The sequence below is a fragment of the Nicotiana tabacum genome, chromosome 9 (genome assembly GCF_000715075.1).
Source record: "Nicotiana tabacum cultivar K326 chromosome 9, ASM71507v2, whole genome shotgun sequence".
In the NCBI taxonomy this organism is placed as follows: domain Eukaryota; kingdom Viridiplantae; phylum Streptophyta; class Magnoliopsida; order Solanales; family Solanaceae; genus Nicotiana; species Nicotiana tabacum.
This window is the reverse complement of record NC_134088.1, coordinates 9,647,783-9,662,773: the sequence shown is the minus strand read 5'-3', so window position 1 is coordinate 9,662,773 and position 14,991 is coordinate 9,647,783. Positions and strand designations below refer to the sequence as shown.

Here is a 14,991-nt window from a genome sequence, read left to right as displayed (position 1 = left end):
GGACAAAATCAAGGCCATAGAAGATATCTCGGATCAATTGTCAAACGTAGAAGAAGTCCAAAGGCTCACAGGGAGATTAGCAATATTGAGCAGGTTCATTTCTCGATCATCAGAAAAATGTCATCGCTTCTTCACACTGCTCAAAAAGAAGAGTGATTTCGAATGGACATCGGAATGTTAGCAAGCCTTGAAGGACTTGAAGAAGTACTTGTCAAGTCCTCAGTTGCTCTCAAAACCAAAAGAAGGTGAAACATTGCTAGTCTAACTTGTGGTTTTAGAAGTTGCGGTAAATGTAGTATTAGTCCGAGAGGACGAAGGTACACAACCTACCATTTATTACGTTAAAATTCTAACGGGAACGGAAACTCGCTACCCATATTTGGAGAAATTAGCCTTAGCTCTCATAGTATCTGCTCGGAAGATGAGGCCCTACTTCTAATGTCACCTGATATCAGTAGTGACTACTTTTCCTTTGCAGAATATTATTCATAAGCCCGAGCTCTAGGGCATATTTTCCAAATGGGTCGTTGAAATGAGTGAATTTAATATTGAATACAAACCAAGGACTGCAATTAAGTCACAAGTCTTGGCTGATTTCGTGGTCGATTTCAGTCCGGGACTATTGCCCCTGGCAACCAAGGAGGCAGTAATGGTGTCGGAATCAACATCGGGGGTTTGGACCTTATTTATGGATGAAGCTTCCAATGTAAAAGGGTCCAGGCTCAGAATAGTCTTAATCACGCCATCGGGGAAATCATAAGGCAAGCCATCAGAATGATCCCTTTAACTAACAATGAAACAGACTACAAAGTTTTGATTGCAGGGCTCGAGCTGGTTCGGGGACTTGACTCTGAGGTCATTGAAATCAAATGTGATTCGCAGTTGGTGGTAAATCAGGTCTACGAGATCTTTGACACCAAAGAGGACCGTATGCAACAATATATGGTAAGGGTTTAGGCTTTGTTGACACGATTCCGGGAGTGGTAAATGACTCATATCCCGAGGGAGGAAAACACAGAAGCAAATACATTGGCAAAATTGGGCTCGTCAATAGAAATCAAGGGATCAGAATCAGGGACTATGGTACAACTAATGAATTCAGTCCTGGATACAGATGGCTACAATGAGGTGAATTCAGCTAGTTTGGTTTGGGAATGGAGAAATGAAATAATCGACTATCTCAAGCACGAGAAGTTGACCGAAGACCCCAAGGCATCACGAGAGTTAGGCGCAGAAGCTGCACGTTATAGCTTCAGGAAAGGCCAATTGTACAGAAAATCTTTTGAAGGCCCGCTGGTCTGGTGCTTAGGAGATTCTGAAGCTAATTACGTCATGAGAAAAGTTCATGAAGGGATATACAACAATCACTCGGGCGCAAATTCCTTGGCACTGAAATTAGTTCGGGCAGGATATTACTAGCCCCGCATGGAACACGATGCCAAAGACTTCATTCGAAAATGTGATAAGTGCCAACGTTATGCACCACTAGTACATCAATCGGCAGAACCCTTACTCGGTTCTGTCCCCCTGGCTATTCATGAAATGGGGATGGACATCGTCAGAAAACTGCCACCGGCTCATGGAAAGGTAAGATTTCTTTTAGTTTTAACTGACTATTTTTCTAGATGGGTGGAAGTAGGTCCTTATCAGAAGATCGAAGAACGCGAAATGGTAGACTTCCTATGGAAAAATATAATTTGCAGGTTCGGAATACCAAAAGAGATAGCATGCGACAATGGGCCACAATTTATCGGCGCAAAAATTACAAAGTTTCCTGAAGATTTGAAGATAAAGAGGATCACATTTTCACCTTATCATCCGAATGCGAAATACTAAACAACATGATAGACATTAATGACATTATGATAGGAACAGAAAGAAAGTAGGTGGAGAGACAGCCACAGAGAGAAATATCGTGGGAGAGAGAGACCAGAGAGAGGAAAGTGTCTACAATATTTAGCCTAACTATACTACCGCTACTATTCCCCTATTTAACTATTCATTACTATGTTCTCAACCCGTCAACCCGGATCCCAAATATAACCCAAAATCCTTTGTGGTGATAGTATAATTCTTCTGCTTTTCCTAGTTGGCCCAATTCTTGCATCTTTGGACAACCCAATAACCTTTTTGAGCTCAAATTCCTCATCCATCGTGACATTAACCCCATCCTCAATAAGAACCTTGTCTTCAAGGTTCAAGTAGAGAAATACTGATGTCATAGTGGTGAACTTATGAAGAGTCAGATAGGGAGCAAGAGCTCCTTCATGCTCTTGTAGTGGATAGCAGACAACTCTAATCGCTGCCTTCCTTTAACCTTGGTGGCCTCACCCCAAGAAATGTAGGCCAATTCTTTGAAAGGGTCAAACAAATAGATTGTCAAACCATCAACTCCAGGATCCCAGATTCATCTCATAGTATAGAAGTACGTCATAATACAACTAGAGATTATTGGAGCAACAATTGCTCTAAGGTCAAGCAAGGAACACAATCTTTTAGCTTCATCACTGTAGCAACATGAAGATTTTCTTTATCTCCCTCACAATCTGGGATGGTGCACTGTATCATAAGAACTTTGGAGTTGGCATCTTCAAAAGAACCTTGCACAAACAATATTTACTTGTCTCTAGATTGTATAGGAAAGTCATCGTCAAGAATGGATAAAACCACCCTTTGTCGTGTAATATTTTCTTGATAGATTTGTGCAGTTCGCATCTTTGTTTTCTGCCCAGTTTGACCAACTTGTTTGATATTCTTAGATCCAATCGTATCCACAAGCAGTAGCCACCCTTCCCCTGTTGGAACTCCGATCATTACGTTATTGATTTTGTGACTAGCAAGTTTATCTAAAACAAGATTGAGTTCACTTGCTTCACTCCATTCACACGACCTTATAAATGAAGGGCCTTTGTTGCCAATCTCTACAAATGCCTGTTGGATTTCCCTATGTGGCAGGGCATCAATCGAAATGTAATTTTGCATCATGAACCATGTAGTGAGTATTTGGATGCATTGGTAAGCACAGTTCCACCCCGAATCATCAAGTCCCTCATGGATGTAATGGTGGTATGCACAAGAACCTCAGATTAGAGAAGTCATACATCCAAGAATAGAAAGATCACTGGCTGTGTTATCTAAAGCTGCAATCAAGCCAGTACCTGTTGGTCGTTGAATTTACTAGAAACAACTTCAAATCGAAGAACTAGAATAACAACAGCAGAAATAACAAGTCAACTTGCAAGTGATAAAATAACATTTGTGACACCAAATGGAGCATTCATATCCATGTTTATAACAGTACAACCCACCTTTTTCCTTGTACCAATAAGGAATTGGACAGTAGAGGGACAATTACTATCCAACACAAGACCAAACTTGATAATAGCCCAAAAAGTAATGTTGCATACACATATCAACATAAGTTTCCTAAGAATTCCAACAGTAATGGAATACTTAGCATAATAACCACTCATAACAATTTTTATGAGAACACTTTTACCCACACAGTTTGTGTCCAACAAATTGCATACATCAATAGTATTTCGCATCTGAAGTTTCAAAGGGTATAATGCAAGAATTCCACAAGGTTGACATTATCAACTTATCCGGACACAAATCACTCGAAGTAGTACAAATAGCACAATTTCTTGTAACTCTAAGGAATGTGGTAAGCCAGCTAGAGCCAGGATCAAATGGAAACTCCAATCCGAATTGATCAAGTATAAATTGATGCAAGGATAAGATAAATTTAGCATGATCAAGTCCACTTAAGTAATCAAATATACCTTTGTCGAGATATTGGGTGTGATTGCAAGCAGAAAGCACACGAGGCACTGATAGTTGTTTATCAAATATGACATGGTCACTGTAATCACACTTTACTGTGGAAACTGTTTGAAATATTTTGTCAAACACCTGGGTTTCAGGCTTGGCTGAATCATTCTTCACTGTATCTTTAACTTTCATGTCAATTTTGTGATTGGGTATTTCAGCGAACATCTTGCAGGCATAGCTTTTTGAATTTTCCTCCTCGTCATTTTTGATTTCCACCATCTCAATAAGTACTTCGGAAGAATCTGCAGGGCTGGAGCGTCCATTATCCAAATCAGAGTCAACCTCTGCTGCTAATATATCCTCTAGTTTGCAATTATGGTCCAAAGACACAACCACATCCCGATGTGCAAAAGTAGGCAGAAAGCTTGTTCTCAATGTTGCCGAGAATTTTCAACATACGATTGTTATTGTCCATCATCGCTATCATCAGTCCCTGGATGGCGTCGAGATGATAATTGATAATATTAGAAGAGTAGAGATCCATGGAGTCTAGATAAATGAAAGCACCAATGTTATGAACCTCTCAAACAACAATTAATATTGATTAATAGCAACACTTAGTACATGTAAATAGTAAACAATATGATAGACATTAACGACATTAGGATAGGAACAAAAAGAAAGTAGGGGAAGAGACAGAGCCACAAAGAGAAATAACGTGGGAGAGAGAGATCGAAGAGAGGAAAGTTTATACAATATTCAACCTAACTATACTACTGCTACTATTCCCCCATTTAACTATTCATTACAATGTTCCCGACCCGTCAACCCGGATCGCAAATATAGCCAAAAGCCTTTGTGGTGATAGTATAGTTCTTCTGCTTCTCCTAGTTGGCCCAATTCTTGCATCTTCGGACAACCCAATAACCTCTTTGAGCCCAAATTCCTCATCTATCATGACAAATAATAATATCAAACTTTAATCCTCAACAAGCTAAAGTCAAAGAGATGTTATTTTCTAGATACAAACCACGGCTTAGTTCATAAAGTTTTAGTTCAAATGAACAAGATGTATTAAATTAATTTATGAAGTTGTCTTTAATATGAAGTGTTTTTAATACCCAAAGTGGGTGGAATTTTTCAGAGTGAAACAAATTATATGAACCAAAATAAATAATGATTAAAAAACAAAACTAAACAAAAACTAAAATTACTCTCAAATTAGAGCTTTATTTTATGACAAAAAAAAAAAACGTAAAAGCTTGACAGGGAATTGTGGAGGTCGAACATTAAGGTTGTAGGTTAGGGGGAAGTTTGTGAATATTACTACAACGCACTAGAGGGAGACTAGCCATTTAGGAGTTAGACTTAAGAATTAGGATGCTACTGACCAGCTACTGATGCAGGGCTGTATCTGTTGGATATTAGTATACCTTACCTTCTTTTCGTATTTCCTATATTTCTTAAATTGTTGTTATTTTGTTATTTTATGTTATGTATTTTATGTTATTTACTATGAGTCTATTGATAGTACTAATATATTGTCTCTTGTTGCTCTCTTGAGCCGAGGGTCTCCTGGAAACAGCCTCCCTACCCTTCGGGTAGAGGTAAGGTCTGCGTACATATTACCCTCCCCAAATCTCACTTGTGGGATTATACTGGGTTGTTGTTGTTGTTGTTGTACGTGGCCAATATTCAACCCCAATTGCAAATTTGAATATATTATATTCCGAATTCGGTAATCCACTACATAAGAACCTTTATATTCCCCTCTTTTCCTTTTTCTTATATCTTCCCCATTAAGATAAACCAACAATAAAATATAAATATAAAAAATATAAATAAAGAAACATAATTATACAAATCGTGAAACACAACAATATACATCGCGTAATTTCAAAACGGATCAATTCCATTCTTAAAGGCGGCCAGTAGGAGAACAAAAAAAGTTTTTTTGGGTTGAATATTTTTGTCAAAATTTACAGAGGTTTTTAGAGATGAAGATCACAGCGTTGATGGTGTTGAAATGCAATCCAGAAGGTTCGGATCCAGTGATCTTAGCGAACGCATCTGATGTGAGCCATTTCGGGTATTTTCAGAGATCCAGCGTTAAGGAATTCATCGTTTTCGTGGGTCGGACCGTCGCTAAACGGAACCCGCCGGGCCAACGCCAATCCGTTCAGCATGAAGGTTTAAATTTTTTAAGAAATCCTTTTCGAATTTTGGTTTTGATTTATTTGAATTTTCTTGTGAGTTTGTGTTATTTGGGCCTGGGGAATCTTCTATGTGTTTGATCTGATTTTGGGGAATTACAGATGCGTTATGGATTGATGAATTTTTCATCCTAATTGGGTAATCAGTCCGTCTGTCCCAATTCATGTGATGTTGTTTCCCAATTTACGTGATGCTCCTTGACTGGGCACATAGTTTAAGAAAAACAAGAAAAGCTTTCGAAACTTGTGGTGTAAATCAAATCATAAATATTTAAAATCATCTTATTAAGGGTAAAAATAGTAAGTTTATAGTTAATTTATTTCGTCATATAGAAAGCTATTAAGAGTATGCCATAAATTGGGAGGGAGGGAGAAGTTGGTTTTGAGGAATTATTTGGGTTGTAGCTCAATTTCAGTGTTTATTTTGGTCGATTGTATAGATGGATGAGCAATGTTGCAAAGTTGCAGCTATTGGTCCTATAGGTGCTGATGATGCTTTGATAGTTGAATTAGTTGGGATTTGGGAATTTGATATCACTCATGTTTATACGGTTACTTCTGGTCCTATGTGTTTTCGAGGAGTCTCTTAGTCATATTAGAGATTCTTATGCCAATAGAAACTATAAAAAACTTCTACTACTACTTTTTGGTTATATTTATATTTTGTAAAATGTTGACTGGAGATGGATTTAAATGGGAACATGGTCAATGGGGATTCATATAGCCAATCCCATTGTTTGGGACTGAGGAGTAGCTGTTGTTATTGTTGTTGTTGTTGTTGTTGTTGTTCAGGTTGATGGTTTTGTGGGGTGGGGTTGGGGGTTTGTTGGGGGTGGGGGTTTCAAAAGTAGAAGGAAGAAGTAGGGAATAGCTCAGTTAGGAAAATTGTTTTGTGTGAACTGCTTAATCTTTTCGGTTAAATTTTTTGAAGTCTTCAGTTTCACACCCTTAACATGAGTTTTGTTAAGGGTTATTGATTGGAGTGGGAAACGGGCAGGTCGAATATGGTTCGGGTCGAAAACGGATAATGAAAATGGATAAATTATCCGGCCCGACCCATATTTAATATGGATAAAAAACGGGTTAACCGGCGGATAATATGGGTACCCATATTATTCATAACTTCTTGAATATGATCACTTTTGGGAGAATTCCTAGTCTCCCAAACTTGAAGAACCCCCAATTTGAGGCTTTACAAATGTAAAAGTTAAACTCATCGGTTATCCATTAGTTATGCATTGGTTATCCATTTTCTAAATGGATAATATGATTCTTATTTATATTTGACCCGTTTTTAAAAAGTTCATTATCCAACCCATTTTTAGTGGATAATATGGGTGGTTAACTATTTTCTTTTAACCATTTTGCCACTACTAGTTATTGATATTTGTCAACTAGTGTAGGATATGACAACTGGTCAGATTGGTTCCAAATCTCAGGCTCTGGCACAGAGTAGGAAAGTTGATTTTTAACTCACCGTCTGATTAGTTCTAGGGCCTGTAAAGAAAAGGCTCCTTTTTACGATTATTTTATGTGATTATTGAGTGAAGGATGTGGGCGTTGAGGATGAAATGAAACGAGCGGCTGGAGTGGATTTGACAATCTTTAGCACATAAATTGCTCCTGGCTTTGGACCTAGACGTTACTTTCCAGATACTCTATTCATTTTCCTCTAAATATTTTGCTGTTCAGAGTTTTTCGTTTCTTCTCTCTTTAAATTTCTGACGTATGTTGAGTTTTAGTAGTTGGCTATGGAATTGGTTAGTTAGATCTACAAGTCTTAGTCCACAGAAAAAGAAAGCAAATTCCTTTGTGTCTCCCTCAGTACCCTCCACAAAAGCCCCAAATGAGTGAAAATAAGATTAATTGTGATTCCAAGTTGTTTAGTCATGCCAGTGGAAGCAGTGTCAACACTCAGCATGTTGATTAGACATTTTAACAAGGAATGTTTCTGTGATCTTTCACTTTACATAGTTGGACTTCATGAATAAGTTTTATGTTTGGATGTAGTATTCTAAAATTCACTTTTGCTATATTTTAGGATTTCAAACTGTAGGTTTCTGTTGATTTCTAATGAAATGGTTGATTATATATTGATTTGAGGTTTTTTATTTCTCAAAATTTACCTGAAGTACAAGTGGTCTTATTATGTATTTCTAAAACAATAGTGTGATTAGTATTACAAAATACTGATTAATCTATCACTTTACATGCGATAGATTTTGTGATAGTGTTTGCTTTTCTTTACCTTATCTGATAAGCTGCAAGAAGTTCACATAGAAGTTGATTGATATAATACAATCTGATATATAGATGTATTTTCTCTTTTCTGTCATTGCATTTTTTTAAGAAGTTATATGGTCAAATCAATTAGAAGTCGATATGTATAATATGTTACATTTAATTTATAATTGAAGAAAAACGTAAATCTACTGATACATGGTATATTCCTCAAACATATTTTTTCACACGCACAAGGTTTGACATATGTTTTTAATCTCCTTTTTTTGACTTTAGAATACAAGGTACATTCATACAATCGAAATGGTTTGTGTGCTCTGGGTTTCATGGATGATCACTATCCAGTTCGAAGTGCATTTTCACTGCTCAACCAGGTATTTGTTTTCTATTTTAGATATTCAGCTTCGAAAGGAGAAACTCTATATATCCGGAAATCAAATTGTGGATTTGCTTTTGATTTTTTCCAGGTTCTGGATGAGTATCTTAAGAATTTTGGTGAGTCATGGAAAACCGTGCAAAGCGACAATGCTCAACCATGGCCTTATCTGAATGAAGCTCTAGCCAAATTTCAGGTATACCTTTTGTTTCCCGCTGCTGATTGATGATGGAATTTCCTTTTCAATCAAATTCTTCGTACCTTCATTTTAAAACATTTGATGTTTGAGCTGAAGTCCTTTCATGTTGACCCCTACAGGATCCTGCTGAGGCTGATAAGCTCTTCAAAATTCAGAGAGAGTTGGATGAAACTAAAATTATTCTCGTAAGTATTAATAATCAAAAAGTTTTAAAAAATTATCATCGTAAGTATTGTGTTATTCATTTGATTGCCTGCTTAATGTTATACTTGTTAGCTTCTTTACTGAAAATGATAGTAAGCAGTATGCATGTGGATAATGAACAGTTGATCATCGAGGACTCAGTTGTGGAAGACATGGACACAATATAGGTTCTCCATTTCTTTGGTTAATGATCTTTATCATAGCCACTGCTAACCATTTTCCTGTAGAGCTTCTGCTGTTGCGCATTAAGTTACCAAAAAAGTTATTAGGTTTTATTGCTTTTGACGGGTCAAGATTGTCTCTATGCTTAATTTCTCGTTCTTTCTTTGAACTTTTTTGGCTTGTGTCCTGCATTGATCGAGGAATGGGTTGTGTCTTTTTTTATGGTTTTGGATAGTCTTCACACATGAGCTAGCTATTGAGATTGACTTATGCGCAAGGTCCAATTTTCTCAAGGTTCATTTTTCTTAACTTGGTATAAGTGGGACCATCTTGTTGTGTCGTCCCTCATGTTATGTCATTAACACTCAATATGTTCAATCTGGGTGTGCTGGACTGCGGGCCTGTTAGAGTATCCATAGTGGTTGAGATGATGGTTTGTAGTCTCTTTATGCGACTTTGGGCAACCCCTATCTCATCTCATAAGCTAGCTTCTGGGGTTAAGTGAGGGTGCCAGGTCCGTTTTTCTTAACACACACAAGAGTTACGTTTTGTAGGCTTCATTCTCATGCTCTATCTCATTTTTCTTTAACACACACAAGAGTTAAGTTTTGTATGCTTCATTCTCATGCTCTATCTCATTATATTTTGACGGGACACAAGACTTATGTATCCCAAATTTATCTTAGAGCCTGTTTTTCGAGCTCTGGACTATTTCTATACTGTATATTGTACTCTGAAAATTGTTATCGCATTCAAATGGTTGTAAAGGCATTCATTCTGAGTACTCCATCTCTGGTCCGTGACTCTATGATTATTTATTCTGTTTATAATATGGAAAAATGTGCATTCTCAAAAAGAAAAAAGAATAAATGTGATACTGAACTCTTGAGTTTCCTTTTCACTGGTTACTTCTGATTTGAGCTCACTTGCTTCACTATAGCCTAGTGGATGTTTTTAGTAATAGTCTATTTGAGAATAAAGTAGGTGTAGTTTTTTCTATAAGTTCTTTGCCAATATGCTTTGTTTGGTTGGGGTGGAAAGAGAGAGAACAGAAGTGATCTGAGCTATGGTTTATTTCTATTGTTTGGTACTTTGGCGAGGATGTAATAGATTGGGAAGTTGCTTCTCTGTCTACTTCTTAGCCCCTTCCAACTTGGACAAAAAGAAGGGAAGTATATCTTCTGTGGTTACATTCCAACCTTGCCAAACATTAGAGGTAAATGATGAATTCCCCCTCTCTTATGGGAAGTAAATAAATAATTTCTTTCATTTTTACCGTTCCTATCCCATTTGGGAACCTAGCTTACTGATAGTAGATGGTGAGTGACTAATAGTGAGGGAAGTTCCAGGGAAGTTTTGTCCCCTGGAAAAGGAAAAGAAATAGAGAAAGCCTAGGTCAAGGCAGGAAGTTTAAGTGTGACTTTCCTCGTAGTTGGGGTTGGGGGTTAAGCGTCCGATTCGACAATGAACACTAAATGAAAGAGGCAAATCAATTTTCTTCCACCAACTAAGAATCTTGTGTAAAAAACATTTATGTAAGTACGATTATATGACCGATCATATATGCCATTTAGAATTTTGCCCCACACAATTCTGTTAGGACCCTTTTTAACAAAAAGGAATTAATTAACTCAAAATGTAGCTCGAGGAAGAATATCTTAAGGATGTTAAAGATGTTGTAGTTAGGTTATCAATGAAAGTTGATCTCATATTCTGTTTTTGACAGCTTAGAATTTACCAAATATGTTGCTGTGTTTTGGTGGATGTGTGTCTACCTTCTTAAATTTAGTCTTCATCATCTATATCACGGAACAGATTATCTAGAATCAGTATATACCTTTATATTCTCCTATTTGTCCCTAATGTTTGCTGGAGAGCAAGAAAGTATGTTTCTCTTTCCTTCTTTTTGTTGTGTGTTTGGGGGTTGGAGTGGTTATAATGGCATCAAAATTGACATAAGCATAAATGAAAATTTTAAACCCATACAGCTATTTTGGGTTCCTAAGGTATATGTTACGCCATTCTGAGTATGGCTTTCTATTTCTTATTGATAAGCTCTCCGAGGTATTTCCACTTTGTCCCTCTTGTAGGTCATGGTTTTTAAAAAAAAATAATATCTGGTTTGACCTTCCTGGGCTTTTTAACCCAACTATTCTTTAACACATGTAGGGACATCCTGAAACCTAACATCGAATGCTGTTGAGTAGAAATTAGAAAATGAATCTGATTCTTCCATTGCACACTCAGTGCGGTAGTTAAATATCTGCTTTGAATTAACGTTTTTTAGACGTAGTTATTCTGTTTATTTTGGATTTGCTTTCAGAACGCGCCTGCATTATGTATTAAACTATTAATGCATGAAAAATACTCTGCTCCGCTTCTTTTGTTGTTGTTAGCTCTACTGATGTTGGTCTTCTTTACATTTTGACACAGCATAAGACAATTGACAGTGTCTTAGAACGGGGTGAGAAGCTAGACAGTTTGGTTGAGAAGAGTTCAGATCTAAGTGCTGCTTCACAGGTACTTTTGTGACAGTGCATCTGTTTGAGTGTTGTTTTCTTTCTTTTTTGACAAGGTAAATAATTTTTTGTGGGAAAAACTCACCTATATCTGTTAGAGGATTGCTCTTCCATTTGTCTTTTCCTCTCATTTTGATCTGGTAAACCTACATTTATCCCTTCCCAACCTCTCCACCTAGGAGTCAACAGTAGCCCTTCCCCGCTTTGTTCCCATTGTGAGCCAAACCCTCAACCTCAAGGTTGGAAGTGGGATAACGCTTAGTTCTTCATAATTCCATATTGTGCTGTCCACTTGAGCAACCCTCTCTTATCAAAGGACTTGCTCTTCCTTGTTTCTTTGTGAGTAATCATTTGATCTCTACTGTTTTATCAATTTTTTCGACAATTCAAACTGTCTTTACTGTTGTTCGGATGATAATCGGATGTTTGACAAAGTGTTATTGGGTCACTTAACTTAAAAAGATGCAAGTAGCTTGTTAAGTTCAATATTGAGTTAAAAAGAAATTGTTGAGTTGCACAGGAAAGGTTATTTGCAATTAATCTAGGGGAAGTATTTGACTAAGTCACATTCTCTACAAGCATGGTGGACATGGCTATGGTACTCAAATTTTGCAGGCTGTATGTGAAGAAACAACCTAGGTTTAGACAGATGAGAAGAAATAACCTACTATTTTTGTCTCCACGGGGATCTCCCATCCCTTTAGGCATTGGAAATTACTCTTTTTCCGAACATACAGCAGGCTACCTTGAGTGCTAACTGCTAACTTGAGTCATTCGAATGAAATTTAAAAACTAACTGATTTCCCTGCATCCGAAGGTAGACAACCTCCGCCTACTATATTCCACTGTGTGAAAAGGGACTCCTTGGGCATTAGCTTCTTTTCTTTCCTGTCCTTACTTTTGATGCCTGTCTATCTCTCTCTCCCTTTCTTTTTGTTTCTTATTTTTCTTTTCCTTTTCGTTGTTGTCTTGGCCTAGTTTTTCCCTAGTAGATGAACACCTGGACTTTGTTATAGTTGAACTGCTTTATTTTAGTTGGCTAAAGAAGTTGGAGGAGCTTGATGTATGCGAAAGGTGAGGAATGACATAGATATAGAAGGGCCATTGATCTGCAAGAAAAATTGGATGCATTTAATATGAAGTAATCTTGGTCAGTATAACCAGGAGTTTGTTGCTTACAAGAATAACCAGTATTGCTGGGTCTCTTTATTGACTTGCTTTTGGGACGTCTCTTGGGAGGAATTCAGCATATTGAAGGTGAATGCATGGAATGGAACTGACAATATTCAAATGTGGGAATATGGAACTGAGCAACAAGCTCTGTAGTATTATAAACACAAGATACACGCACTGCCCATCTGCTGGCCTGCAGATCAAAGATATCTTCCCGTCAACTGTCCACGTGTCAAAGCATCATAGAATCATGCTAAAATTTATTTTGCGTTTTTTGGAGGGGGTGGGTGGGGCTGGGGCTGCTTAACGAAAGCAACATGGTAATGCTATTTGTTGACGTGCTCGTCGATAGGGAAAGTAAACGTCTGAAATAGCTGCCTTCTTCTTATAGATGAACTGTGTTTGTTTGAATTCTTTGCTCTATGACCTAATATATTTTGGTGATATGTTGATGGATCGCCCCGAATAGAAACAAGATGTGCTTGTTTGTTTATGCTGTTAACTGTTTATCATTGTTACTCTTGCTAATGGTAATATTGTAGAAGCTGTAGAATCTTACAGATTATCTTTGAACCTTCATTAGTTTCAACTTATTTCCTGACATAACTTGGTGGTTTTCACAGATGTTCTACAAGCCGGCGAAGAAAACCAATTCATATTGTACGATCTTATAGATGATTTCAGAAGAAAGGGGGGCTATTCTATCACGGACAAACTCGTGTCTATGTTATATATAAAGTATCAGAGAATTGTTTGTTTATACCATCTATGATTTCTGTAATCTCGAATTCTTTTGGTTCTCTGCTGTAATATGATCTTAGATGAAGAGAAGGGTTTCAGTATCAGATTGATAAAGTTGTTTGAAAGTTGTGATGTCACCTAAATATAGTTATGTGAGAAGTTTCCTGATGGTTACTGGCTTCCTCTTACCTGTTACTATCTCTTGATATATGCCGACTCTGAATACTTTAGTAGTACCTAAATTTATATATTACTAGTCATTGGCTATGAGCAATGCAGGTATGTTCTCTGTCGCTCATCACATTATTTGTATCCAAATTTTCGGGATAAAAATATACCGAATTGTCCTATAAGTTAAGATTTTTCAAAGCATATAGAACTATTGGAAGCTTAAAAATATTGCTGATTATTTGAACTAGTGAAATCTTGGAGAATGAAGGTGAGCAATGAAATTTTGGAGAAAGAAGTGAGTAAGAATATGGGGTAAAATTTTTGGGAATTTAGCTCCAACCCTCCTCCATTTTCGTCCCCAAAATGGGAGATGAATAGTGTTCCCTCAAATATGGGGGTACACTATTCATCTCCCCCATTACTATTCATCACTTTATTATTATTATTTTATTATTTAATCTTTTAATTTATCTCTTTATATATATCTAATTATGTTTATGTAATGTATTTATAATATTAATATTATATCTTAACTTTGGTGTATAATTTTGATAAATTAATTTTCGTGCATTTATTATTTTTATGTAGAAATGGCAGTAGATGAAAATCAACGATTTCAAGAATTTTTATTTCGACATAGAAGAATTAAGGACAAAGATGCTCATTTTGCACTTCTTAATGCATTAATAGATCATTTATGGGAGAATAATAGAGGTTGAAGTTGAATATTTATCTAGTATTTCGAATGAATTTTATCGTTATGTATTTAATTAATCTTGTATCACAATAATTTCACTTTTATTTGAATTATTAGTTAATCTATAATAATTGCTTACAAATTATATTATTTAAAATTTTATGAAATTATTTTAATTATGGAAATTACAAATTAGTGGAAATTAAAAAATGAAAATTGAAATGAAAGATAATAATATAATATAGAAAAGATAAGAATATAAAAAAGTTTGGAAAAAAAAATGGGGGAATAGTTATCCCCAAGTAAAGGTTGGAGATGCCGAGCCACAAGGACCATGCACTTAGCAAAAGAAATAAGAGCAGATGGCTCTAGTGATGTGATATCAATGCGATGAGTCAAAAAGTAACAAAACATTATTCAAGATTTATATAATCGATCTTAATTAGCTTGAGATTTGAAGTGTATTTGATTGGTTTGGTTCTACTTCCCAAATGCAACTTTTCAAGCATAATATGATTGTA

General features: G+C 36.4%; 1 protein-coding gene across 1 annotated transcript; it reads left to right on the top strand.

Annotated features, from left to right (window-relative positions):
* Positions 1-5,596: 5,596 nt before the first annotated feature.
* Positions 5,597-13,706, top strand: LOC107781735 (VAMP-like protein YKT61). The gene is made up of 6 exons (XM_016602476.2): positions 5,597-5,964; positions 8,505-8,602; positions 8,696-8,800; positions 8,923-8,988; positions 11,603-11,689; positions 13,485-13,706. Exons 1-6 carry the CDS (start codon positions 5,772-5,774, stop codon positions 13,533-13,535), a joined length of 600 nt encoding a protein of 199 aa, XP_016457962.2. The 5' UTR covers positions 5,597-5,771; the 3' UTR covers positions 13,536-13,706.
* Positions 13,707-14,991: the final 1,285 nt, after the last annotated feature.

Excerpts from the sequence above, each read along its gene's own strand:
- LOC107781735 (XM_016602476.2), top strand. The coding sequence starts at position 5,772 with ATGAAGATCACAGCGTTGATGGTGTTGAAATGCAATCCAGAAGGTTCG. Across the intron at positions 5,965-8,504 it reads CCAATCCGTTCAGCATGAAG|AATACAAGGTACATTCATAC; the intron begins GTTTAAATTTTT and ends TTTTGACTTTAG. Across the intron at positions 8,801-8,922 it reads AAGCTCTAGCCAAATTTCAG|GATCCTGCTGAGGCTGATAA; the intron begins GTATACCTTTTG and ends TGACCCCTACAG.